At 44.7% G+C, this 24,654-nt stretch overlaps 1 protein-coding gene across 1 annotated transcript in view; it reads left to right on the forward strand.

Moving 5' to 3' along the window:
* The window catches only part of ret (ret proto-oncogene receptor tyrosine kinase), a 135,290-nt gene that overhangs the window by 88,978 nt on the left and 21,658 nt on the right, over window positions 1-24,654 (forward strand). Inside the window, exons 7-15 of the mRNA XM_041176238.1 lie at window positions 566-847; window positions 4,323-4,564; window positions 6,028-6,199; window positions 13,894-14,093; window positions 15,523-15,814; window positions 16,505-16,630; window positions 21,701-21,808; window positions 22,520-22,639; window positions 23,314-23,570. Of these exons, the coding sequence (XP_041032172.1) occupies window positions 566-847; window positions 4,323-4,564; window positions 6,028-6,199; window positions 13,894-14,093; window positions 15,523-15,814; window positions 16,505-16,630; window positions 21,701-21,808; window positions 22,520-22,639; window positions 23,314-23,570 (1,799 nt within the window). The remainder of the gene's footprint in view (window positions 1-565; window positions 848-4,322; window positions 4,565-6,027; window positions 6,200-13,893; window positions 14,094-15,522; window positions 15,815-16,504; window positions 16,631-21,700; window positions 21,809-22,519; window positions 22,640-23,313; window positions 23,571-24,654) is intronic.

Raw genomic sequence — 24,654 nt, forward strand, 5'->3', positions numbered from 1 at the left:
TCAGTTATAATTTAATAAGAATGGGATAATACGAGAGAGCGATCTGAAACAAAAAAAAATTCTATATTTTTAAAAATGTATTTATTCATGGGATGTGAGTATTGCTGGTAAGATCAGCATTGTGGGGGGGTGGGGGGAGGGGGAGTGGGTGCAGGTGGTATAGTGGTGATGCCACTGGATGAGTAATCCAGACGCCCAGGCTAATGTTCTGGAGACATGGGTTCAAATCCCACCATGGCAGCTGGTGGAATTTAAATTCAATTCATTAATTTTTAAAAATCTGGAGTTGAAAAGCTAGTTGCAAGTTGCGTTGTGGTGACCGTGACAACTATCACTGATTATTGTAAAAAAAAGCACTTGGTTCACTAATGTCCTTTAGGGAAGGAAATCTGCCATCCTTATCTGGTCTGGCCTATGACTCCTGGACCAAATCTTACACTGACCGTCAGCCTGGTTCCTGCCTGGTAGGGAGGGTCAAAATTGTCCCTCATAGGATTGGGGTAGTAGTCAAAGCTTCTCTCACAACCGTAGAGTCATGTCACCTTTCTCTTCCCCTTTGTTGCAGGTAACATGGGTGGACCTGAATTATATAAGATCACACTTCACATCTTTGCTGTTCCCAAACCACTTCAAAAGAAGGAATGTAAGGCACAGGTGATAGTTATTGTGGTGAATAAAAGCCCACCCTCCTGTGCCAATATCACAGTGGAAGACTTATGCTTCGGAGAAGTGGATTCGAAGGTTCAAATTATTGAGAACACGTACCCTGGTACATTCTTTCAAATGAACTCCTTGCCAAACCAGTACCAGTGCCAGTTTGCAAACATCTCCTATCATCTAGGAACAGGTAAACACCACATGGGGTGAGATGTGATGGCTGGCATTCTTGGGGTGCAAGTGGGGTGCAGGGATTGGTCTCTGAGAGGCTGTAGGGTACTTCAAGATGCCTATCAATCCCAAGCGACATGCTGAATTTTTAGGAATTGATAGAGAAACTTCTTTCATAATGTAGCTGCACTAATAATTTAAGATAATGAGTTAAGCTCATTTATACTTGTGAGGGGTCCATTCTCTGCAAACAAAAGGAATATGTTCAAGGCTTGTGCCTTTTTTGAATTACCCAGAAGATTGTGGAGCCTCTAGTTCCCTGCTGCTTTCTCCATGGCAACGCCTTGGCCACCAATCAAAGCTGACTTGCCAGCCAATCAGCACTCTTTACTCCTGTAGTATAAATTGTGATGGTTTAAAATTTGGTATTCTTGCATTTGTCCTGATGAGTGCAAGATGAAAAGCTTCGGCAACATGTGTCGCCTCTCAGTAATATTCAAGGAACTTCTCCCTGCAGGCGGGGAACCTAGGACAAGGGGACACGGCCTGAAAATTGGAGTCTGGCCATTGAGGAGAGGAGCTAGGAAATGCTTCTTCACACAAAGTGGTAGACGGGTGAAACTCTCTTCCACAAAGAAGCAGCAGATGCTAGCTCAGTTAATAATTTAAAAACTGAGATCAATCGATTTAGACAAGGGTATAAAGGGATAAGGAGCCAATGTGATGGACGGGGTTAAGATACAGATCAGTCATGACCTCACTGGATGGCAGCAGAACAAGCTTGAGGGGCTGAATGGCCTCTTTCTGCCCCTACGTTGCTATAATTAAAATGTGAGGGGACATACCAAGGCCGGGCATGTGCCCACAGAGGGAATGAGGGAGAAGTAGGTTTGTTGCGAGTTGCTGTAGGAGCTGGCCAGAGCGAAACTGGGGGACCCCTGAGCATGTGAGCCTGTTATTTGTTGTAGGATAGTGACGGGGGTGTGGTGGGGCGGGGGGGGGGGTCTTCCTAGTGGACCTTCCATGGCATTGCTCACACTGAGTCTGAGGGTGCACTTGGTGTCCATGAGGGCAAAGTACGTGGGTAGTGGTGAAGTTCTTTTTGATGGGTTCACACTTCATGGGCAGAGTTTTCTGCCTGTTGGGTGGGTGGGCCCAACCCAATCTCCGGCAGACGGGGAGACGATCCCCGCCGGAGAAGCGGGCCCTGCCACCATTTTACATGGGCCAATTAAGGTCCAGTGGGAAGCGCTATGCACTCCCTGTGCGGGTGGGGGGGGGGGGGGGGGGGGGGGGGGGGGGAGTGGATTCCCCAAAAGCGAGAGTGTGCTCTTTCACACATGCGCACGAAAGAGCCCACATCCCCCTGAGGCTAAGTGCAGCCTCAGGGAGATCGCTGACAGCTTTATAAATATTAAAAATAGAAAAATAAAAAAATCCTTAACATGTCCCCCTTACGTAACAGTGTCACACGAGATGAGACATGTTCATAAATTTCACTCAAACGTTATTAAACTTTTTTAAACCCTGCATGAAGCCTCATCCCGCCACTGGGTGAGGTTTCATGTTTTCTCTATTTGTTGCCGGGGCTCCTGGCCTGCCCGAAAATGTTAAGGTTGGACTGGCAGGTCCTTTAATTGTTTCAATGATCCTGTCAATGGCCTCAATTGGCCACTGACAGGTCGGCGGGCCCGCAGCTGATTTTGCTGTGGACCCACCTTCCTGAAGATTTAAATGGGGCGCGGTGACATCGGGAGTTCGGCCTGACATCATCCTGCATCATTTTGCGCGTCGGTGAGCAGACTCCGCCCCCTGCTCACCGACGGCAAAGCTCAGCCCCATGAGTTTTTATATCCTCCAGCACTGGGCAGCACAATCAGACACCACACCACGTGAGGAGATATTAAGGAAAATGGCCCAAAACTTGGTCAATCAGAAAGGTCGGTTTTAAAAAGCCCCTTCAAGGAAGAAAGAGAAGTAGAAAGTCGGAGAGGTTTGGGAAGGGAATTGCAGAGCTTGGGGCCCAGGCAGCTGAAGGTGCAGTCACCTTGTGATGGAGCAGGTAAAATGGTGGATGAGGCCAGAATTAGATGAGTGTAGTTATCCCGGAGCGTTGTGCGGCTGGAGATTACAGAGATAAGGAGGGGTGGGGGTGGGGGGGTGGTGGCGAGACCACGGAGAGATTTGAAAGTGAGGATGAGCATTTTAAAATCAAGGTGTTGCTTGACTGGGAGCCAGTGTGGGTCAGCGAGAATCAGGACAATAGGTGCATGGGGCTTGGGTGCGAGTTAGAACACAGGCAGCAGAGATTTGGTTGGCCTCAAGTTTACGGAGGGTAGAATGTGGGAGGACAGGCAGGAGTGCATTGGAATAGCCAAGTTTAGAGGCAGCATAGGCATGGATGAGGGTTTAAGCAGCAGAACATCTGCCCTTTAAAAGGAAGCCTATACAAATGTTCCAGATTGGTGTATTTCTTCAACAATTACACCATCTAGTGGTGAGCAGGTTCTTAACTTTGGTCTTTAGGTTCTGGAGCTATCCTGATCATTTCTATTTGTATCGCATCAGGTCCTGGGGATGATCTAAAATGCCTTAGATTACTTTTGAAGTCCAGGCAAACACAGCAACCAAGTTACACACAGCAGGATCCCACTAACAACAAGTCAAGATGCAGAATCTCCTGGGCTTTGCTATTCTGTGATTCCATAAACCATTTATGGAGCTTTGACTCGACAACAGAACAGTTCAACATTAGTGCAACTGTTGCCTAAAATATTGTTGTCTCCTGGCCAAAATCTCCAGCCCATCCAATTTACAATCGTGAGAAAGCACATTGCATTATTGATTTCTTGGGCGGTATTGAACAAAGAGAAAGAAAGACTAGCCTTTCACAACCACAGGACATCTCCAAGTGCTTCACAGCCGATCAAGTACTTTTGAAGTGTAGACACTTTGGTAATGCAGGAAGCAGGACAGCCAATTTGCACACAGCGAGTTCCCTCAAACATCAATTGTGTTAATGACCGGATAATCTGTTTTTGCGGCATTGGCTGAGGGATAAATATTGGCCTGGGCACTGGGGAGAGCTCTCCCTGTGTTTGTCCGAAATAGAACCACAGGACCCCTTTATATCTACCTGCGATAGGAGACAGGGCCTAGATTCAACATTTCATCCAAAAGTCGGGAACAGGGCAGGTTCATGAGGATGACACCTCCACCTCCAGGAGGAAAACCTGGCACTAACAATGTTTTATTTTCTGAGGGGACATTGGAGTATCGAAAGGAACACAAAAAGGCCATTCACCCCCTCAAGCCTGTTTGACTCTTCAATTAGACCATGGCTATTCCATATTTAAACTCCCTCTATCCACCATGGTTCCGTAACCTTTAATATACTTGCCCAACAAAAATCTATCTTGGCATTCTCGCCAGAGTGTTTGGCCTGCTGGATGGGCGTCCATACCAAATATAACTTCAATCCGTTTGTTTTCCAGATGGCCCCATTCCGTTCAGGATTAATGAGGAGACATCAGAGGTCAGTGTGGAAAAGTCACTGGACAGGGAGCAAAGGGAGACGTACGAAATGATTGTCAAATGTACCTTGCGGATGCCTGCCCAAGTGATTCAAGTTGGGAGGTCCTTGCACGTGACTGTCCTTGACAAAGGTGACAACACTCCCTACCTCCCTGGCGGTAATGACACTGCTGAGGCTTTCGTTGAATTCAACAGGAAAGAGGTAAGACTTGCATCTAGATTTGGATGAGAATTTGTGTTTGTGTTCATGCTCGTAGTTTCTACATGGAAATAAAGGAAGGTGCGAAACCCAAAAAGGCCCCAGATTTTTCCAAAAAACTATTACCCCTCAATCCACCCTGTCCACTTACACTTCCTGATTGTCCCTCTTTTCCTGATAGGATTTCTCTAGTACAAGGCACATCCCCATCTATCACAGTTACCTCCTGAGTCTCCACACCACTTCCTTCCAGAGGAGAGAGAGAGTGTTGGCGATCGCCAGTGGTGGTTCCTCCTGCCCCACTACTCAATGCATCTTCTGGCCCCTTTCTGTCAGAGGCCCAACCTCTGCTTTTTCCTTTTGTTTATGCAGGATGTGGGCGTTGTTGGCAGCATTTGTTTCCCATTCCTAATTGCCCTAGAGAAGGTGGTGGTGAGTCACCTTCTTGAGCCACTGCAGTCCATGTGGTGTAGATACTCCCACAGTGCTGTTAGGAAGGGAGTTCCAGGATTTTGACCCAGCGACATTGAAGGAACGGTGATATATTTCCAAGTCAGGATGGTATGTGGCTTGGGGAGGGGAATGTGCAGGTGGTGGTGCCCCTCTACATACAGGGATCTCCTTTCCCACTCTGACTCCCAGTATCTTCTGTAATGCCTCATCTATGAAAATGCTCCCATCTCTAATATTTTGATACCTGGCCAATGGCTTACTAAGGTTGACCACGCCTGCCTTGAATGCATCAAGCATCTCAAAGTTGTTTTAGATAAAACCTTCCAGAATTTGGTCCTGGAAGGCAAACATCTCACAATTTCTAAAAGTATTTCATTTTTGTGCAACTTTATAACATGATGGTTATTTGAATTAAAAATAATTCTCCTGAGAAAATACAAGAAACACAAACTCTCTTCAATTAGATTCCTCAAATTCCCCCTTTTGCTTTTTCCTTTTGAATTTGCCCCTTGGTTAATTTGCTTTGTGATTTATTCCAGAAAGACAGCTGGTGAACGATGATCCTAGAGCCAATCTTGACTCAGTCTTACATTTTTATACAGAGTGAAACATTACAAGCATATACCTCCTAACTCAATTTCCACAATTTCAGCATGTCTCCCTTTACACGCACTCAAGCAAAACCCCAATTAATGCCCTCCACTTGCGTATAATTAAACATAATTAATACACAATAAAAGCACCTCCTTCCTGCTTCTACCCAATTCCCACTCTCATCAAAGTCCCATTTCAAGAGGTTTTGCACTCTGTCACCAGCTCACTTGTTCCTCATGTTCCAGTAAAGTTTAGTGAGTTGGCAGCTCCCTTATTTTATTTCCATTGTCCTCAGTCAGGAGAGATTTAGACTAGGTGATGATTTGCTGTCACCCTTTTTAACGCTATCACACAAATCCAAGATCTACTCCATTGAGTTTTCATCGGCTACACTCGCTTCTTGACTTCTTACCTTTCAGCACACGGTGGTGGCAGCTCTCTTTGTGTACGATACCGACAGCACCACTAAATACACAACAACGGTGATGAGGAACGATACGTGGATTACAGACAACTTCAGAGTGAAGGCCACCCCTTTGGAGATACCTGCCAGCATCGAAAGCCCTGCTCGAGGGACTGTAAACAGATACGGTAAAACCCCGCCAAAAACCGCGGACAGGTAGAAAGGAAACTCTGATCTGCGGGGAAAGGCTGGAGTTGCAGAGCAGGTCCTCATGGGGCAATGGGAGCTTTATGTTTGGGATTTGGACATTTTGAACTGAAAGCTGAAGCAGAAGCAAGCTCATGGATAGGATCGGGAGTGGGTGAGGGGAGCGGTGAGGGAGTTGATTGATTGGGCTGTGGTCTGTGTCTTATCTAAAATGTATACAACATCCCTGGTTCCTAGACTCTCAGAGAGGCATCTAGCGCTAATATGAATGACCACAGCCCTGAGTTAAAGGGAAAGGGATGACGTCAGTGGGTTGTGTTTATAAACAGCATTACAGTTTTATTACAAGTACATAGAATCTCCCAGACTTCATTTGAAGCTGGCAGACAGAGCACTGGTAATTTATTCAGAGTGTGACCTTCAGCCTTGAATCGCTCAGTGTAGGGGAAACTTTCCTGATTAAATTGCTCCTGGCGTAAAGCTTTGTTCTATGGAAATTCCGCATCAGATATACTGATCCTGATCTTCCTGAATGGTGGGGCAGACTCGAGGGGCTGTAGGCCTTCTCCTGCTCTTACTTCTTATGTCCGTATGGAAGTCTGTACACTCGATGTTCCATCCATTACAATAATGGATGGAAAATTACAGAGGCCACAAATCTATCACTAACCCATTGGGTCCAGATTCATCATCGTGCAAAGTTCCGCACAAAACAAAGGCTAACAAAAACCGAAACTGAATTGTACCAGCCATATAAATACTGTGGCTACAAGAGTAGTGACAAACCCAACGAGAGGAGATGCAATTCTAGACCTAGTCTTGGGGTACGAAGAAGGGCAAGTGGATGAGGTGAGAGTTGACGACCATATCGGGGACAGTGATCACAATTCAGTTAGATTTAGCATTACCATGGAAAAGGACAGAGATAAGGCAGGAGTAAAAGTCTTGAACTGGGGGCAGGTGAATTTTGCAGAAATGAGAAGGGACTTGACTGAGGTGGACTGGACAGCACAGCTGCAGGATAAAACAGTGGAAAACCAGTCAGAAGCATTAAAAAGTGAGATCCTAATTGTACAAAGTAGACATGTCCCTTCAAAAATAAGAGTGGTACTGCCAAATCTAGACCTCCCTGGTTGTCTAGAGGAATACAGGGAAGATCAAACAGAAAAAGAAAGCATACGATAGGCACAAAGAACTAAGCACTGCAGATAGTCTAGACAAATATAGGAAGTGCAGGGATGAAGTAAAAAAGGAAATAAGGAAATCAAAGAGAGGGCATAAAAATGATTAGCAAGTAAAGTTAAAGATAGCCCAAAGATGTTTTATCAATTCATTAATGCTAAAAGGTTAGTTAAGGAAAAAGTGGGACCTATCAGAGATGATGATGGAAACTTGTGTGTAGATGCAGAGGCTGTGGGAAGGGTTTTGAATGAATATTTTGTCTCCGTGTTTACAAAGGAAAGGGAGGATGTAGATATAGCAGTCCAGGAGGAACACTGCGAGATATTGGACGGGATAGTCATAAAGAGAGAGGAAGTACTTGAAGGGTTGAAACACTTGAAAGTTGATAAGTCTCCAGGGCCAGACGGATTGTTTCTGAGGCTGCTGAAGGAAGTCAGGGAGGAGATAGCAGATGCTCGGAGGACGATTTTCCAATCTTCACTAGATACAGGGGAGGTACCGGAGGACTGGAGAAATGCAAACGCAGTTCCATTGTTTAAAAAGGGATCAAAGGAAATGCCAAACAATTATAGGCCAGTTAGTCTTACATCGGTGGTGAGCAAATTAGTAGAATCAATCCTGAGAGATAGGATTAACCGTCATGTGGAAAGGCATCGACTAGTCAGGGATAGTCAGCATGGATTTGTTAAAGGAAGCTCTTGCCTCACAAATTTGATTGAATTCTTTGAGGAAGTGACAAGAAGGGTTGATGAAGGTAGTGCAGTGGATGTTGTGTACATGGATTTTAGCAAGGCATTTGACAAGGTCCCACATGGCAGATTGGTCAGGAAAGTAAAAGCCCATGGGATTCAGGGTAATGTGGCAAACTGGATAAAAGGTTGGCTTTGTAACAGGAAACAAAGGGTAATGGTAGATGGATGCCCTTGCGAATGGAAAGTTGCCTCAAGTGGTGTTCCACAGGGCTCAGTGTTGGGACCCTTGCTGTTTGTGTTATATATTAGCGATTTGGATGTGAATGTGGGGGGCATGATTGGGAAATTTGCAGATGACACAAAGATTGGCCGAGTAGTGGATAGTGTTGAGGATAGCCATAATCTCCAAAACGATATAGATGTGTTGGTGGAGTGGGCGGTAAAGTGGCAGATGGATTTTAACATAGAGAAGTGTGAGGTCATACATGTAGGGAGGTCAAACAGTTACAGGGATCACACACAAATGGGAATATACTAAGAGGGGTAGATGAAGTGAGTGATCTTGGTGTACAAGTACACAGGTCTCTGAAGGCAGCAGTTCAAGTAGACAAGGTTGTAAAGAAGGCATATGGAATACTGTCCTTCATTGGCAGAGGTATAGAATATAATGTAAGGATATAATGTTGAAATTGTATAAAACACTGGTGAGACCACAACTGGAGTATTGTGTGCAGTTCTGGTCACCACATTACAGGAAGGACGTAATAGCTCTGGAGAGAGTGCAGAGGAGGTTTACAAGAATGTTGCCAGGGTTAGAAAAGTGTAGCTACGAGGAGAGATTGAATAGGCTGGGGTTATTTTCACTGGAACAAAGAGGGCTATGAGGTGACTTGATTGAGGTGTACAAAATTATGAGGGGAATAGATAGAGTGGACAGGATAAAATAGTTTCCCTTGATGGAGAATTCTAGAACCAGGGGACAGAGATTCAAGATAAGTGGCAGAAGGTGTAGGGGGGACATGAGGAAGAACTTTTTTACGCAGAGGGTAGTGGGTGTCTGGAATTCACTGCCCAGGTTGGTGGTAGAAGCAGAAACTCTAAACTTTTTTAAAAAGTACCTGGACCTGCACCTTAAGTGCTGTAAGCTGCAGGGCTATGGGCCGGGTGCAGGAAGTTGGGATTAGAAAGGGCACTTGGGTGTCCTCAGGCTGGCATGGACAAGATGGGCTGAATGGCCTCCTTCTGTGCTGTAACTTTTCTGTGGTTCCATGGTTCTAAGAGCAAGTCAGAGGCTAGGAATCCTGAGGCAAGTAACTCACCTCCTGACTACCCAAAGCCTGTCCACCATCTACAAAGCACAAGTCAGGAGTGTGATTTAATATTCCCCACTTGCCTGAATGAGTGCAGCTCCAACAACACTCAAGAAGCTTGACACCAACCAGGACAAAGCAGCCCACTTGATTAGCACCACATCCACAAATATTCACTCCCTTCACCACTGACGCACAGTAGCAGCAGCGTGTACCATCTACAAGATGCACTGCAGGAGTTCACCAAGTCTCTGAGACAACACCTTCCAAACCCACAACCAATACCACCTAAAAGGACAAGGACAGCAGATAGATGGGAACCCACCACCTGGAAGTTCCCTGCCAAGCCACTAACCATCCTGGCTTGGAAATATATCGCCATTTCTTCACTGTCGCTGGGTCAAAATCCTGGAACTCCCTCCCTAACAGCGCTGTGGGTGTACCCACACCACATGGACTGCAGCGGTTCAAGGAGGCAGCTCACCCCCACCTTTTCAAGGGTAATTAGGGATGGGCAATAAATGCTGGCCCAGCCAGTGAAGCCCACATCCCATGAATTAATAAAAAAAATGCCAAGGACTAGATTACCAACTTGGTCTCCAGATGATAAACTGGCCGTTGTGGGTCACCAGTTGTTACAGAAACTGCCTGATTTTTCAAACTGCACCCTGGGCTAATTGGGACTGCCAGTTTTGTGCCAAGGCAACGAGTTGACAATCTGCCTCCTGCATTTTGATGAACCGGAGTAGGAAAGCAAAAACATAAAATCGATGTCAGTTGAAACCTGACTGGCATGTTGCGAGTAATGATCCTGGGGATTTTTCCATGTTGGGAAGCCACCTCTCCCACTTTACCCATCCAGGCTGCCGAAAGGTCACGATCCAGCGGACACTGGAAAATTGTATCTTCGCTTTAAGCTGACAAATAGAGAGACAGGTTAAAAAAAAAGACTTGCATTCATATAGCGCTTTTCATGACTTCAGGATCACCCAAATTTCTTTATAGTTGATATGGTACTTTTGTTGTAATGTTGGAAATACTGCAGGAATTCATGCATAACAAACTCCCACAAAAAGCACTGAGTACCATCCTGTCTTCTTCAAAACTGACAAAGGATCTATTGTGTCCACCTGAAAGGGCCGACTGGACCTTCGTTTAATGTCTCGTTCGAAGGTCAGCAACACCAGCTGAGTGCTACACTGGAGTATCAGCTGAGATTATTGTGCTTTGCTCTCTGGAGTCAGGCTTGAACCCACATCCTCCTGGCTCAGAAGTGAGATTGGCAGCACTGAGCCCATTGTTGACTCAAATGGAAAGGTACTAGTAAAGAGAGTGTTGTATGGGTCATTCGATGGTTGGATGGGCGAATAAAACATATCAACATGCTAATGAAGGCCCCTTGTCTCTATAGTAGGTAGTTAGATTGTAAAAGTGTGTCAACTGTGGCTCAGTTGGTAGCACGCTGACCTGAGGCAGAAGGGTGAGGGTTCAAGTCCCCACTCCTGGACTTGAGCACAAAAATAAAGGTTGACATTCCCAGTGCAATACTGAGGGAGTTCTGCACTGTCAGAGACGCTGTCTTTCAGATGAGGCATTAAACTGCAGACCTGTCTGCTCTCTCAGGTGGATTTAAAAGATCCCATGGCACTACTTCGAAGGAGAACAGTGTAATTATCCTAATGACCTGGCCAATATTTATCCCTCAATCAACATCACAAAAAACAGCTTATCTGGTCATTAACATGTTGCTGTTTGTGGGAGTTTGCTGTGCGCAAATTGGTTTGCCACATTTTGTACATTACAACAGTTACAAAAGTAGTTCATTGGCTTTGCAGCACTTTGAGACGCCTGGTGGTCACGAAAGGCGCTATATAAATGGAAGTCTATTTTTGATTTAAGGTGGGCAGTTAGGTAGAAAGAGGGAACAATTTATGGAAGACTGAAGGATGGTTCCATGGGTAGGCAGCTGGAATTAAGATAAATCAATGAATGGTTAGACTGATTTTTTTGATAGAAAGTTGGAAAGAAAAATACACAGAGAGATGGTGAAACTGGGGATTTACCATGGGAAATGGGTGGGCAGTTACACAGATCATTGGTGGCTGAACGTATGGGTCAGTGGTTTTCTGTGTGAGGGAGTTCGCTTGTGCATAAAAAAAAAGCATAAAAACTAGAGGAACCGATTCGTCCCATCAAGCCTGTTTCGCCATTCTGTTAGAATGTGGCTGGTCTGTACCTCAACCATATGCACTTCCAGAGGCCCTTTGTCCAAACTTTGAAAGACAGTGTTAGCTACCCAGAGAAGTGTTACTATTTCAGAAACATTGGGCAGGACTTTCCCCCCATCTTGGGAGGGGGGTGGGGTGGAAGCTGTAGTGCGGGCTCGCGGAGGCACTATTGATTGGTGCCCCCGATTGGGGGCATGCCGCCATTTTACTTGGGTGGGACGTCCACACGGAAGTGCTGAGTGTTCCCTGTGCAGCTGTGGGGAATCCCTAAACCCGAGAGAGCTCTCTTTCACGCATGCGCACAAAAGAGCGCACTCACCTCCCTGAGGTTAAGCGCTGCCTCAGGGAGATCATCTCTACTGTACAAATTATTAAAAATAGAAAAAAAAAAATCCCTGACATGTCCCCTCATGGGACACTGTCACATGAGTTGGGGCATGTCCATAACTTTTTTAAAAACTTTAATTAAATTTTAAAAAACCCTGCATGAAGCCTCATCCCGCCGGTGGATGAGGGTTTGATGCTTTTTCTAATTCCCGCCGGGGCTCCTGGCCTGTCTGCCAACCCTTAAGGTTGGACGGGCGGGTCCATTAATTACTTCAATGACTCTGTCAGTGGGCCTCAATTGGCCATTGACAGGTCGGCGGGCGCACAGCTGATTTTGCTGTGCCCACCACCTACCTGGAAATTTAAATGGGGCGCGGTGATGCCAGGAGTTCCCCCCGACATCACCGTGCGTTGCTTTACGTGTCGGAGAGCGGACCCCGCCTCCCACTCGCCAACAGGAAACTCCTGCCCATTATCTGGGCTCAGAAACCAGAATAAACTAAGGAAGCAAATACAGATAATAAGGAATACTAAATTCTCAAGAAACTATGAACACACCCTGACTTCCGATGGGAGATACCTGAGAACCTGACTGACATCTTGGGATCCCCTTGTGGACATTCTACCATTCCCTTCTGAGAAATTGAGATTAATCACTCAGTGGTACAGAACTTGAATATTGCTGAAAAGAGAGACATGTTGCCGAAGCTTTTCATCTTGCACTCAGCAGGACAAATGCAAGAATGTCAAATTTCAAATGGCCACAATGATTTATACTATAGGAGAGAAGTATTTCTGATTGGTTGGCAAGTTGACTTTGATTGGCTGAGGCATTGTCATGGAGGAAGCAACAGGAAACTATAGGCTCCCCAAGCTCTTGGGTAACTCAAAAAAGGTGCAAGGCTTGAACATATTCCTTTTGTTTGCAGAGAACGAATCCCTATATATGAATGTATGTTGCTTCTAGCAAGCATAAATCAGCCACATTACGAGCTTGACTGATTATGTTAAATTGATTGTTAGTGTAGTTATTAGCAAAATGTCTACTGCTAAATGCGATTCCGCGATTGTGCAGCACTTGCTGAACAATCCTGAGTGTGCTGATAACTACACTAACAACCCTTTTCTCCTGTAGTGCATCATGCGGTGGTCATTTGAAATTATACATCCTTGCACCTGATAAGTGCAAGTTTTGGCAACAACTCTCCCTTTCCAGCAATATTCAAATATTGAAGTAGACAGATGATGCTGAGACAGATAAGTAGATCAGGAGTGCAATAACAGCGAGAAACACATATGGTTGCATCAGTTGCTGGACAATCCATAGAACAATAGCTGGATCAAAATTAATTGGGATTGATTGGTTGAAATTAATTGGTCACCAAAAAGAATGATTTCTCATCACATCAAACCCTGCTATTTCTAACAGGCTGCATTTTATCAATACTATGCTAATAGTGGTTCTGTGTATATCAAGAAATCCCAATCACCCTGTCTGAGTTGCTGTGGCAACATGCACATTGTAGCCTGGAGCTATGGACAGTGATGGTAGAGGCTGCAACATTCTTTCCATCAGATGACTGACCAGCAATCTCTTCCACGGGCATTGGTGTACATTGGAAGGATCTGCATTGGCTGATACTCAGCCTGGGTAGCCGTGTTACAAACACACCTTCCTAGGATGGGATTTGAACCCAAATGTTCTGGCTTAGAGGCAGGGACACTATCCAACGTGCCACAAGATCTCCTCAATTGAGTAGATAGACCACTCTTAAAGGTTATGAAAGTAGATGAGAGAATACATAGGTAGATTTAAAGAGGCATGTGAGGGGGCTTGTATGAAGCATAAGCGCTGGCACAGACCATTTAGGCGGAATGGACTGTTCTGTGCTCTCGCCTCAATGTAATTCCGTACCTTTTCCTATGTTTTATTCAGAGCTGATACTGAAGAAAAACCTGTCCATCTCTGAGAACCGATCATTTAGCTTGGATGTCCTGGTCCGCGATACAGAATACAGCGGCTCTGACAGCTCGGTGATGCTGCATTTCAACGTCACAGTCCGGCCAATCATCATTGAATTCACTGAGAAAACGTTCCGCTTCTCAGTGAACAGGAATGCAGGCCGTTCTGCAAAGGTGATGGTTTATTTTTAATATACAATTGGGGATTCTGCCTGAATCTGAACAACTGCAAAGATTTAAAAACCACCAGTAAAGAGACTGAATACAGTGCTGTATTCGTTTTGGTGCCGAGCTACGACCCTCCTTCGGAGTGAGCATTTTCTCAGAATTTTGCTGTTTATTTTTGCATAGAAATTGCAACAGGTTAACAAGCCAGCCAGGCCAACTCTGTGTTGGTGTTTATCCTTCAGGAGAGCTGGATCCTAGTCTTGCATGAGTGCTCCGGTGTCCGCTTTCCTTCAGCCCTATCATTTTTATAAATGTTGGTAGGATCTCGGGTCCAATCGCTAACACTGCTGGTGCTTTTCACAGCCTTGGTGCATGCCTCTTAGGGCAGGATTTTACATCCCATGGACAGCCTTCCTACCCCACCGACGATTGAGGCCATTATGTGGGCTATGCCCATTTAAGGGCCTCATCCCGTCACTGTTATTAACCCAATGGCTGGAGCGGGTTTGCTCACCATGGGGAAAGCGCGACAAGCAATTGAGTTTGTTTGCAGACTCTCGAATTGAGGGGGTTGGGGAAGGTGGGGCAGCCCCTTTGTTCGAAGGCTCTCATGGCCTAATCAAGGACCTGACATTGGGAAGGTGTGGACCTCTGAAAATCACGCCCGTGCCCCTCTCCTCTACTTCCCAGTGACCCCCCCTCCACCTTGCATCCCCCTGTCCCTCCTCGCCATCATTCACCTGTGTCTAGATCCCTATTCAATCTGAGGCCTTAGGTGGGTGTAGTACCAACAGCAGTCTTCAGCTCTGTAGTGGCGCTGCTGAGTACAGAAGAGCTGCCAACCTCTGATTGGCTGATAGCTCTCGGTGGGCGGTAACTCCTTGATCCTGGGATAGGCCTTGCCAACTGGCCTGGTAAAAGTCTGAGTGGCACAAGATGCGGCAGCCCTTTTAGAAAAGAGGCGATGCGGGAGTCTTGCCCTCTCTTCAACTGGCGGCGGAGACCCCCATCGCCTCCACATGATCCCCCGCTGTATCTCTGAGCTCAGATTCAGCTCAAAGTTCTTTTCCCCATGATGTGAATCTATTGTTTTCATGTCTTCACAATCCTCTCTTGATGAGGAGTGTGAAGCATCTGCGGGAAAAGTGCATGATGTGAGTGAGATCTCCTTCATGGCCGTAACCATCTTTATACCGCCCGCCAGGGATGTTAGTCCTGTACAACGGGAGGTTTTACAGTCTCCCACAAGCCATACAGGGAGCAGAGGTCACCCACGCACACCAGGAGTGAGTATCTAGCCAGGGATTGTCTTAAAATTCAGACACAGAGTTCCACTCATCTGCAGTGGGGTTCAAACCCTCCACCTCGGAGTCCGATATTCTAACCAGTGGGATGTGAACTGCAGCTTATTCATTAATTCTATTGTGTGTTACAGATTGGAAGAATTTGCATAGCGAACTGTCACAACTTTCAAGCATTGAATATAACCTACACACTGGTGTCCCTGATCCAAGCTGAGGAGAATGCTACACAACAGGACAAAAACTGTTCCTCCATTGTTGGGGTTCTTAAGAGAGCCGAGGATATATTTGGGTTCCTGTACGTCAATGATGTGAAAGTGTTGAGAAACAGTTCTTGCTCCAAACTTCACTATAACATCATCGCTAATGAGTCATTGAGCAAGGAGGAGGCAAAAGCCAGCATTATTGTCACGCTCGAGGGCACATGTACGTATCTGTACTTCTTAATTGGTGTTTCTGATTTTCCTCCTGTTCCTCCTTGTTTAAGGCTCTTCACTTTTATCTTCTATGGCCAAACTTCCTTGGGTTGTTTTCGTTGGAGCAAAGAAGGCTGAGGGGTGACCTGATCGAGGTGTACAAGATCATGAGGGGCATGGACAGGGTGGATAGGGAGCAGCTGTTCCCCTTAGTTGAAGGGTCAGTCATGAGGGGACATGAGTTCAAGGTGAGGGGCAGGAGGTTTAGGGGGGATGTGAGGAAAAACTGTTTTACCCAGAGGGTGGTGACGGTCTGGAATGCGCTGCCTGGGAGGGTGGTGGAGGTGGGTTGCCTCACATCCTTTAAAAAGTACCTGGATGAGCACTTGGCATCGTCATAACATTCAAGGCTATGGGCCAAGTGCTGGTAAATGGGATTCGTTAAGTAGGTTAGATGTTTCTCACGTGTTGGTGCAGACTCGATGGGCTGAAGGGCCTCTTCTGCACTGTGATTCAAATGATGAGGAAAAGAATAAAGGAGTGTAAGATTGCATGGGAATATGAATTTAAGCTGGAAGATCTGTCGTGTTCTATTTTACTGAAACTGACTATATGTGTGATGCTTTATATAGCCCACAAAACAAGCTTTGAACCATGGTTGAAAATGCCCGGAATTAATTGAAGTTTCTTTTCTCTCTAGACACTGACAAGAGTAACAATTGTCCCAAAATCTGTGCGACAAACAAGCAACGTTCTGAGTGTGAGGAATGTGGTGGCCTTGGAACATTAACCGGGAAATGCCAGTGGCGACAGGGCTTTGAAAAAGGTAGGAATCTTCTGTAATAACTCAACGTGTCAGCTCTTCCCATTCTTTAACTGTCCACTATATATAAGATTTTAATATTAACCGCTGAATGACTTCAATATAAATACTTTCAAATGATGTGTTTCAGATCTCAGCAATGCCTTCAGATGCTTCAATGAATAACTGGAAATGCAGTGATTGTCATTATGTAGGTCAAACAGACAGGAACTAATAACTGGTTAAATCCTTTATGGTGGAAGGAGGACACTTCCAGTACAAGAACACAAGAAATAGGAGCTGGAGTGGAACACATGGGCCTGTCAAGCCTCCTCCATATTGAATATGAACATGGCTGACCTTGGCTTTCAACTCCACTTTCCCACCCACTCTCCATATCCCTTGACTCCCTGAGAGACCAAAAATCTGTCCACCCCAGCCTTAAAGTTGATAAGGCACCGGGACCGGATGAGATACATCCAAGAATATTGAAGGAAGTGAGAGTGGAAATTACAGAGGCACTGGCAATAATCTGTCGATGTTCCCTGGATTTAGGGGAGGTGCCAGAGGACTGGAGAATTGTAAACATTACGCCCTTGTTCAAAAAAGGTTGTAAAGATCTGCCCTGAAATTACAGACCAGTCAGTTTAACTTCCGTGGTGGGGAAACTTCTAGAAACAATTACATGGAAAAATGTGGATTGATTGAGAAGAGTCAGCATGGATTTGTTAAAGGAAAATTGTGTCTAACTAACTTGCTGGAGTTTTTTTGAAGAGGTAACAAGAGGTGGTTGATGAAGGCAGGGCCAATGATGTGGTGTATATGGACTCCAAAAGGCGTTCGATACAATGCTACACAACAGACCTGTGAAGAAAGTTATAGGTCATGGAATAAAAGGACCAGTAGCAACATGGATACAAAATTGGCTGAGGGATAGGAAACAGAGAGTAATGGTTAAGGGGTATTTTTTGGGCTGGAAGAAGGTTTGTAACGGAGTTCCCCAGGGATCAGTAATGGGACCCTTACTTTTCCTGATATATATAAATGGACTAGATCTTGATATGCAGGAGCCAATTTCAAAGTTTGTGGATGACACAAAACTCGGGAGAATTGTAAACTGTGAGGAGGACAGTGTGGAACTTCAAAAGGACATTGACACGTTGGTGGAGTGGGCAGATAGGTGGCAGATGAAGTTCAATGTGGAGAAGTGTGATGTGATACACTTTGGTACAAAGAACATGGAGAGACAGTATAAAATAAAGGATACTATTCTAAGGGGTGTGCAGGAGCAGAGAGACCTGGGTGTATATGCACATAGGTCATTAAACGTGGCAGGACAGGTAGAGAGAGCTGTTTCTAAAGCATACAGTATTCTAGGCTTCATTAATAGGCGAATAGAGTATAAGAGCAGGGAGGTTATGATGAACTTTTTTAAGTCACTGGTTAGACTTCAGCTGGAGTATTGTGTATAATTCTGGTGCCACACTATGGGAAGGATGTGAACACATTGGAGAGAGTGCAGAAGTGGTTTACGAGAATAGTTCCAGGGATGAGGCACTTTAGTTATGAGGAAAGACTGGAGAAGTTGGGACTGTTTTCCTTGGAGAGGAGAAGGCTAAGAGCGGGCTTGATAGAAGTTTTCAAAATCATGAGGGGTCTGGACAGAGTAGATAGGGAAAAATTGTTCCCGTTTGTAAATGGATCGACAACCAGAGGGCATGGTTTTAAAGTGTTTTGCATAAGAAGCAAATGTGAGGTGAGAAAAAACTTTTTCACACAGCAAGTAGTTAGGGTTTGGAATGCACTGCCTGGAAGTGTGGTGGAGGCAGGTTCAAATGAGGCATTCAAGAGGGCATTGCATGATTATTTAAACAGAAACAATGTGCAGGAGGTTGGCACTAAATTAAAATGCTCAGAGAGCCGGTGCAGACACGATGGGTTGAATGGCCTCCTTCTACACCGTAATAATTCTGTGATTCTGTGAAATGTGCATTTAATGATGGAGCATCCACAACCCCCTGGGGTAGAGAATTCCAAAGATTCACAACCCTCTGAGTGAAGTAATTTCTCCTCATCTCAGTCCTAAATATTTGGTCCCTTCTCCTGAGACTGTGCCCCCATGTTTTAGATTCCCTGACCAGCCGAAACAATCTCTCAGCATCTACACTATTAAGACCCTTTGAAATCTTGCATCCTCTGATCTTTTGTCAAATCGTGTTGTAGGATCTTACCATTCACTTGAACTATCTAAAGGAGATGCTTTGCAGGATAGCCATCAGTTAAATTTATATGGCATTGCTTGCTCACATTATAACAATGAAACTGAAATTGAATTTGACCAGCCATATAAATACTGTGGCTATAAGAACAGGTCAGAGGCTGTGAATTCTGAGGCAAGTAGCTCACATCCTGACTCCCCAAAGCATGTCCACCATCTACAAGGTGCAAGGCAGGAGTGTGATGGAATACTCTCTATTTGCCTGGGTGAATGTGGCTCCAACAACACTCAAAAAGCTCGGCACCATTCAGGTCAAAGCAACCCACTTGATCGGCACCCCATTCACCAACTTAAACATTCAATCCCTCCACCACCGACACACAGTAGCAGCAGTGTGTACCATCTACAAGATGCACTGCAGCAACTCACCAAGGGTTCTACAACAGTATCTTCCAAACCCACAACTTCCACCACCTAGAAGGACAAGGGCAGCAGATACATGGGAACACCACCACCTGGAAGTTCCCCGACAAGCCTCTCACCATCCTGACTTGGAAATATATCACTTTTCCTTCACTGTCACTGTATCAAAATCCTGGAACTCCCTTCCTAGCAGCACTGTGGGTGTACCTACACCACACGGACTGCAGCGGTTCAAGAAGGTGGCTCACCACCACCTTCTGGAGGGCAATTAGGGATGGACAACAAATGCTGACCTAGCCAACGATGTGCGCATCCCATGAAAGAATAAAAAATGTCCTTAAGCTCGAAAACCATCTCTCTAACTTCTGTTATGTTTTCCTTAACTTCCAATTCACCCGATCAAAAGATAATTGGGGCCCTTTGGCCCATCTTAGTTCATGCATTAGTTCCTAAAATGTATTAATGGTGGTGCAGGCTCAAGAGACCAAATGGCCTACTCCTGCTCCTAATTCATCTGCTTGTATTAGCTTTTCAACAGTAAGGTGATTCCCTGGGACTGAACAAACTTTGAGCCAAACTGTACCCACTAAATGTCAATGGAGGGCTATTTTTAAGTGAGGATTTGCCTTCATTCCATACCACAATTGTTCCTGAGTTAGCTGGTTGTGAGATTAGGCCCCACTCCAGGACTTCAGCACATGATCTATGCTGCCACTTCACTGCAACGGAGAGTGCTGTAGTTTCAAACACGCTGTCTTGTAATTGAAATGCTAAGCTGAAATTCCACCTACTGGTCTGAGAAACGCATCACACAAATCACATATAAGCAGTAGTTTTTTCCTGGTGTCTCATCCCACAATCCTCCATTAGCAATACAAAAAAAAAGCTTCTTAACTGGTCTTTCAGCTCTTGTTGTGGGATCTTGCTGTGCACAGCGCGGCTGCATGTTGCCTTGGAGATAGTGATTCACAGTGCGTGTAATGCTTTGAGATATCTCTAAGAGAAAAGATGAGCCTCATTGATGCAATCCTTTGATTTTCGTTCATTAGATAATGTAGTGGTTATGCAAATTTAACTAGCAATCCGAAAGCCTGGGTGCATATTCTCGAGAATAACCTTGAGAATTTGAATTCAGGTTTAAAAGCTCCCGAGATAAAAAAAAAACTGGTATCCATTAGAGCAAGCATGAAGCTGTCGCAGAAACCAAACTGGTTCACAATTTTCTTTTTGGAATGTATGTCAGCAGCAGCGCTTGCCCTATTTGCCTTAAATGTGACTCCAGCCCCACAGCAATGTTGTTGACTCTTAACTGCCTTGGTGGGGCCTAGCAAGCCACTCAGTTGCATCAAACCATACTTCTAGTGAGATAGATTTGAAAAGTTGTTGAAAAGTTATGTTACATTTGTCTTGGCCCTTTGCTAGACCACATTGGGAATACTGTGAACAGTTCAGGTCCCCATATTATAAGAAGAATATAGAGATACTGGAGAAGGTGCATAAAGAATTTACTAGAATTATTCCAGCAGTGAGAGGTTATACCTATCAGGAAAGTTTGAACATAGTGGGGTGCTTTTCTCTAGAGAAGTGAAGACTGAGGGATGACCCGATTGAAGTCTTTAAGATTATCAAAGGCTTTGATAGACTGCATACAGAGATGGCTCCACTTGCTGGGGAGGCCAGAACTAGGGGTCATAAATATAAGATAGCCCTTCATAAATCTAACAGGAATTTCGGGAGAAACTACTTTCAACAGGCAGTGGGGAGAATGTGGAACTTGCTACCACAGGGATTGTTGAGATGAATAGCATAGAGATGCATTTAAAGGGAAGCTAGATAATGTATGAGGGAGAAAGGAAGGAAAGATCATTGGTAGTGTTAAGTGAACAAGTGTGGGAGGAGGCTTGTGTTTTGTTTTAATTCATTCATGGAATGTCACTAGTCAGGCCAGCATTTATTACTCATCCCTAATTGCCCTTGTTCAGAAGGCATTTAAGAGTCAACCACATTGCTGTGGGTCTGGAGTCACATGTAGGCCAGGCCAGGTAAGGACAGCAGATTTCCTTCCCTAAAGGACATTAATGAACCAGATGGGGATTTTACAACAATCAACAATGGTTTTATGGCCATCGTTAGACTTTTAGTTCTAGGTTTGTATTGAATTCAAATTCCACCATCTGCCATGCAGGATTCATACCCAGGTCCTCACAGCATTATCCTGGGTTGCTGGATTACTAGTCCAACATCAGTACCCCTATGCCATTGCCTCCCCTGAGGGTGGAGTATAAACACTGGCATGGATCTGTTGGGCTGAATGGCCTGTTTCTGTGCTGTAAGTATTTTGTCAATCAACCCCATAATGTAATCTATGTGGGATGTTCAAAATGTAGCTCTATATTAATGTGCAATCTGTATTACTTGGCTTGTCACTTCCAATCTTTTAATTCTACCTGCAGGTATATCAAAAAACTACTCAACTTGCTCATCAGACCTCTCCAGCTGCCCTGATGGATATTGTGATGTTGTGGAGAAGAAGAAGAGTACGTGCCCTCAAGATTGCATCGGTATGTAAGCACCGTCACCCTTACCCTGTTAAACCTAGGTTCGCCAGCATGGATGCCAGTGAGAACAATCAGGTCTTGAGTTGTGTCTGATATATGTCAACTGTAACATTTTGTCAGGCAAGCAAATTTCTGCGTTACAGGTTACAAAAGCTCACGATCAAAAAGAGAAAGAAAGCCAAACATTTCTGACTTCTGGATGTATTGGTTTTAGAAAGGTGGAAGAATTAGATCTTCTGTCCTAAAGGGACACAGCAGGTTACACAAAGCAGGTACAACTGAGCAGTAGAATCATACAATTTACCTTAAACGGTATAACACTTCTGACACTAAAGAACAGAGCATCTAATGAATTATTGTGTTAATTAATTTCAAATATTAGCTAGGTAATCTTATTACTCGATAGTGCTACTTACAAACGTGCCTCACCATTTATGCTGTGATTAAGACTCAAGAGGATCATTTTAATTCAACCTGCCTGATCCAGATGAGTATCCTGCTAAATTTCACTCCAACCTAGCTTCCACTCAGTCCTTCAGTGGCATGACTGAGATAGGGAACTCTCCAAAACAGGAGATTAAATCTGAGTCCCATCGGACTGGCAGTTTTCTTTAGCAGAAAGGTCAGGTGGATTGAGAAGAGGAATTCTAACAAACAGCATCAGTGTTCCTGCTCTACCAATCTCACATGTTCTGTTCAATCTATTTGATTTAGAATGGGACAAAGTTGTCGGTGGATTTGAACCTGGAGAGCTGGGAGGAATTAAAGGAGGTTTTGGAACTTGTGTCTGCTATTCCGATAATAAATGCGTATGCCAAAAGGATGACATTGTTGGTATGTTTATTGCTAGAATCATTTTCTTGGCATTTAATAGATGCAAATGTGAGGGCCATATTTTCCAAGATTCCTTGGGTGTCACAAAGCAGCTGGGGGGTTGGAAATTTCTGGGGTTTGCAGCATCCAAATTTCCCAATATGTGTCATCTCCGGGTACGTCCCTGTCAGATTCCCTGCTCTTCTTTGGTTCATGGCTTTGATCTTCATCTGAATCAGTAGCCTTGGTTAATGAAGGGGTATGACAAGAACATTGATAGAAGACCCTAAGTTGCTTATCAATGGTTCATTCTATCCTGCCACACAGTGTAACCCAGTACATGACCCATTCTAATCATTAATGTTGATCACTCGTTGAGGAAAATCTTAGATGAAAAAGCCAACTATTTAACATCTGGGCTGAAGGATGACTACTGACGATACAGTGCTCCCTCAGTACTGCACTGAAAGGGTTAGTCTGGTTCCCAGTTTGTCTTAGGCCATTTTACGCCAATGCTGCTGAGTTTGGCAGAGGTCTAGAGAGAGGTAGGACATGTCCCCTCAAGGGTTGGATAATTGGCAAGATGGGGATGAAAAGATGTTGCCCACCTTGGTATCAAGCCAAGGTTAAGTAATTCACATGGGTTTCTGCTCAGTGGAAATGTCACAATGTTTTCTGTTCTGTTTTGTTCACAGAGCTGATTTGCGATGATCTGTGTAAAACCATCATTGCAGCTGCAGTGCTGCTGTCGTTCATTTTGTCTGTGCTGCTCTCTTCCTACTTCATTCACCGATACCACAAAAACACTCCCAAACCTCCCATTGCCTCAGCGGAAATGACTTTCAGGAGGCCAGCTCAGGCCTACCCAATCAGCTACTCCTCAAATAATATCCGAAGGCCTTCCATGGATTCCATGGAAAATCAAGTGGCAGTGGATTCTTTCAAGATACCAGTGAGTGCCATTTTTAGTATGGCTTTGTAAGGGTGCTTAGAAAATTTCAAGATAACCTGGCAAAGTCAACATGGTTTGTGAAAGGGAAATCATGTTTAACCAGTTTATTGGAGTCCTTTGAAGGAATCACATGTGCTGTGGATATAGGGCAACTGGTGGATGTGCTGTACTTAGATTTCCTGAAGTCATTTGATAAGGTGCCACATCAAAGGTTATTGTGGAAAATAAAAGCTCATGGTGTAGGAGTAAGATATTGGCATGGATTGAAGGTTGGCTAGCTATCAGGAAACAAAGAGTAGGCATAAATGGGCCATTTATGGTTGGCAAGATGTAATGAGCGGTGAGCCACAGGGATCAGAGCTGGGGCCTTAACTTTTTACAATTTATATAAGTGACTTGGACGAAGGAACAGATGGGATGGTTGCTAAATTTGCTGATGACACAAAGATAGGTAGGAAAGTAAACTGTGAAGAGGACATAAGGAGGGTACAAAGAGATGTAGATAGGTTAAGTGAGTGGGCAAAGAGCTGGCAAATGTGGGGAAATGTCCATTTTGGCAGGAAGAATAAAAAAGAAGCATATTATCTAAATTGGGAGTGACTGCAGAGCTCTGAGGTGCAGAGGGATCTGTGTGTCCTAGTGCATGAATCGCGAAAGGTTAGTATGCAGGTACAGAAAGTAATTAGGAAAGCTAATTGGATGTTATCATTTATTGCGAGGGGAATTGAATACAAAAGTAGGGAGGTTATGCTTCAGTTATAGAGGGCATTGATAGGACCACATCTGGAGTACTGTGTACAGCTCCTTATTTAAGGAAGGATGTAAATGTATTGGAAGCAGTTCAGAGAAAGTTTACTGGACTAATATCCGGAATGGGCATGTTGTCTTATGAGAAAAGGTTGGCCAGACTAGGTTTATCCGTTGGAGTTTCGAAGAGTAAGAGGCAACTTGATTGAAACATGTAAGTCCCTGAGGGGTCTTGACAAGGTGGATGTGGAAAGGATGTTTCCTCTTGTGGGAGAATTTAGAACAAGGTGTCACTATTTAAAAATAAGGGGTCGCTCATTTCAGACAGAGATGAGGT

Source organism: Carcharodon carcharias, chromosome 28 (assembly GCF_017639515.1).
Source record: "Carcharodon carcharias isolate sCarCar2 chromosome 28, sCarCar2.pri, whole genome shotgun sequence".
NCBI classification, from domain to species: Eukaryota; Metazoa; Chordata; class Chondrichthyes; order Lamniformes; family Lamnidae; genus Carcharodon; species Carcharodon carcharias.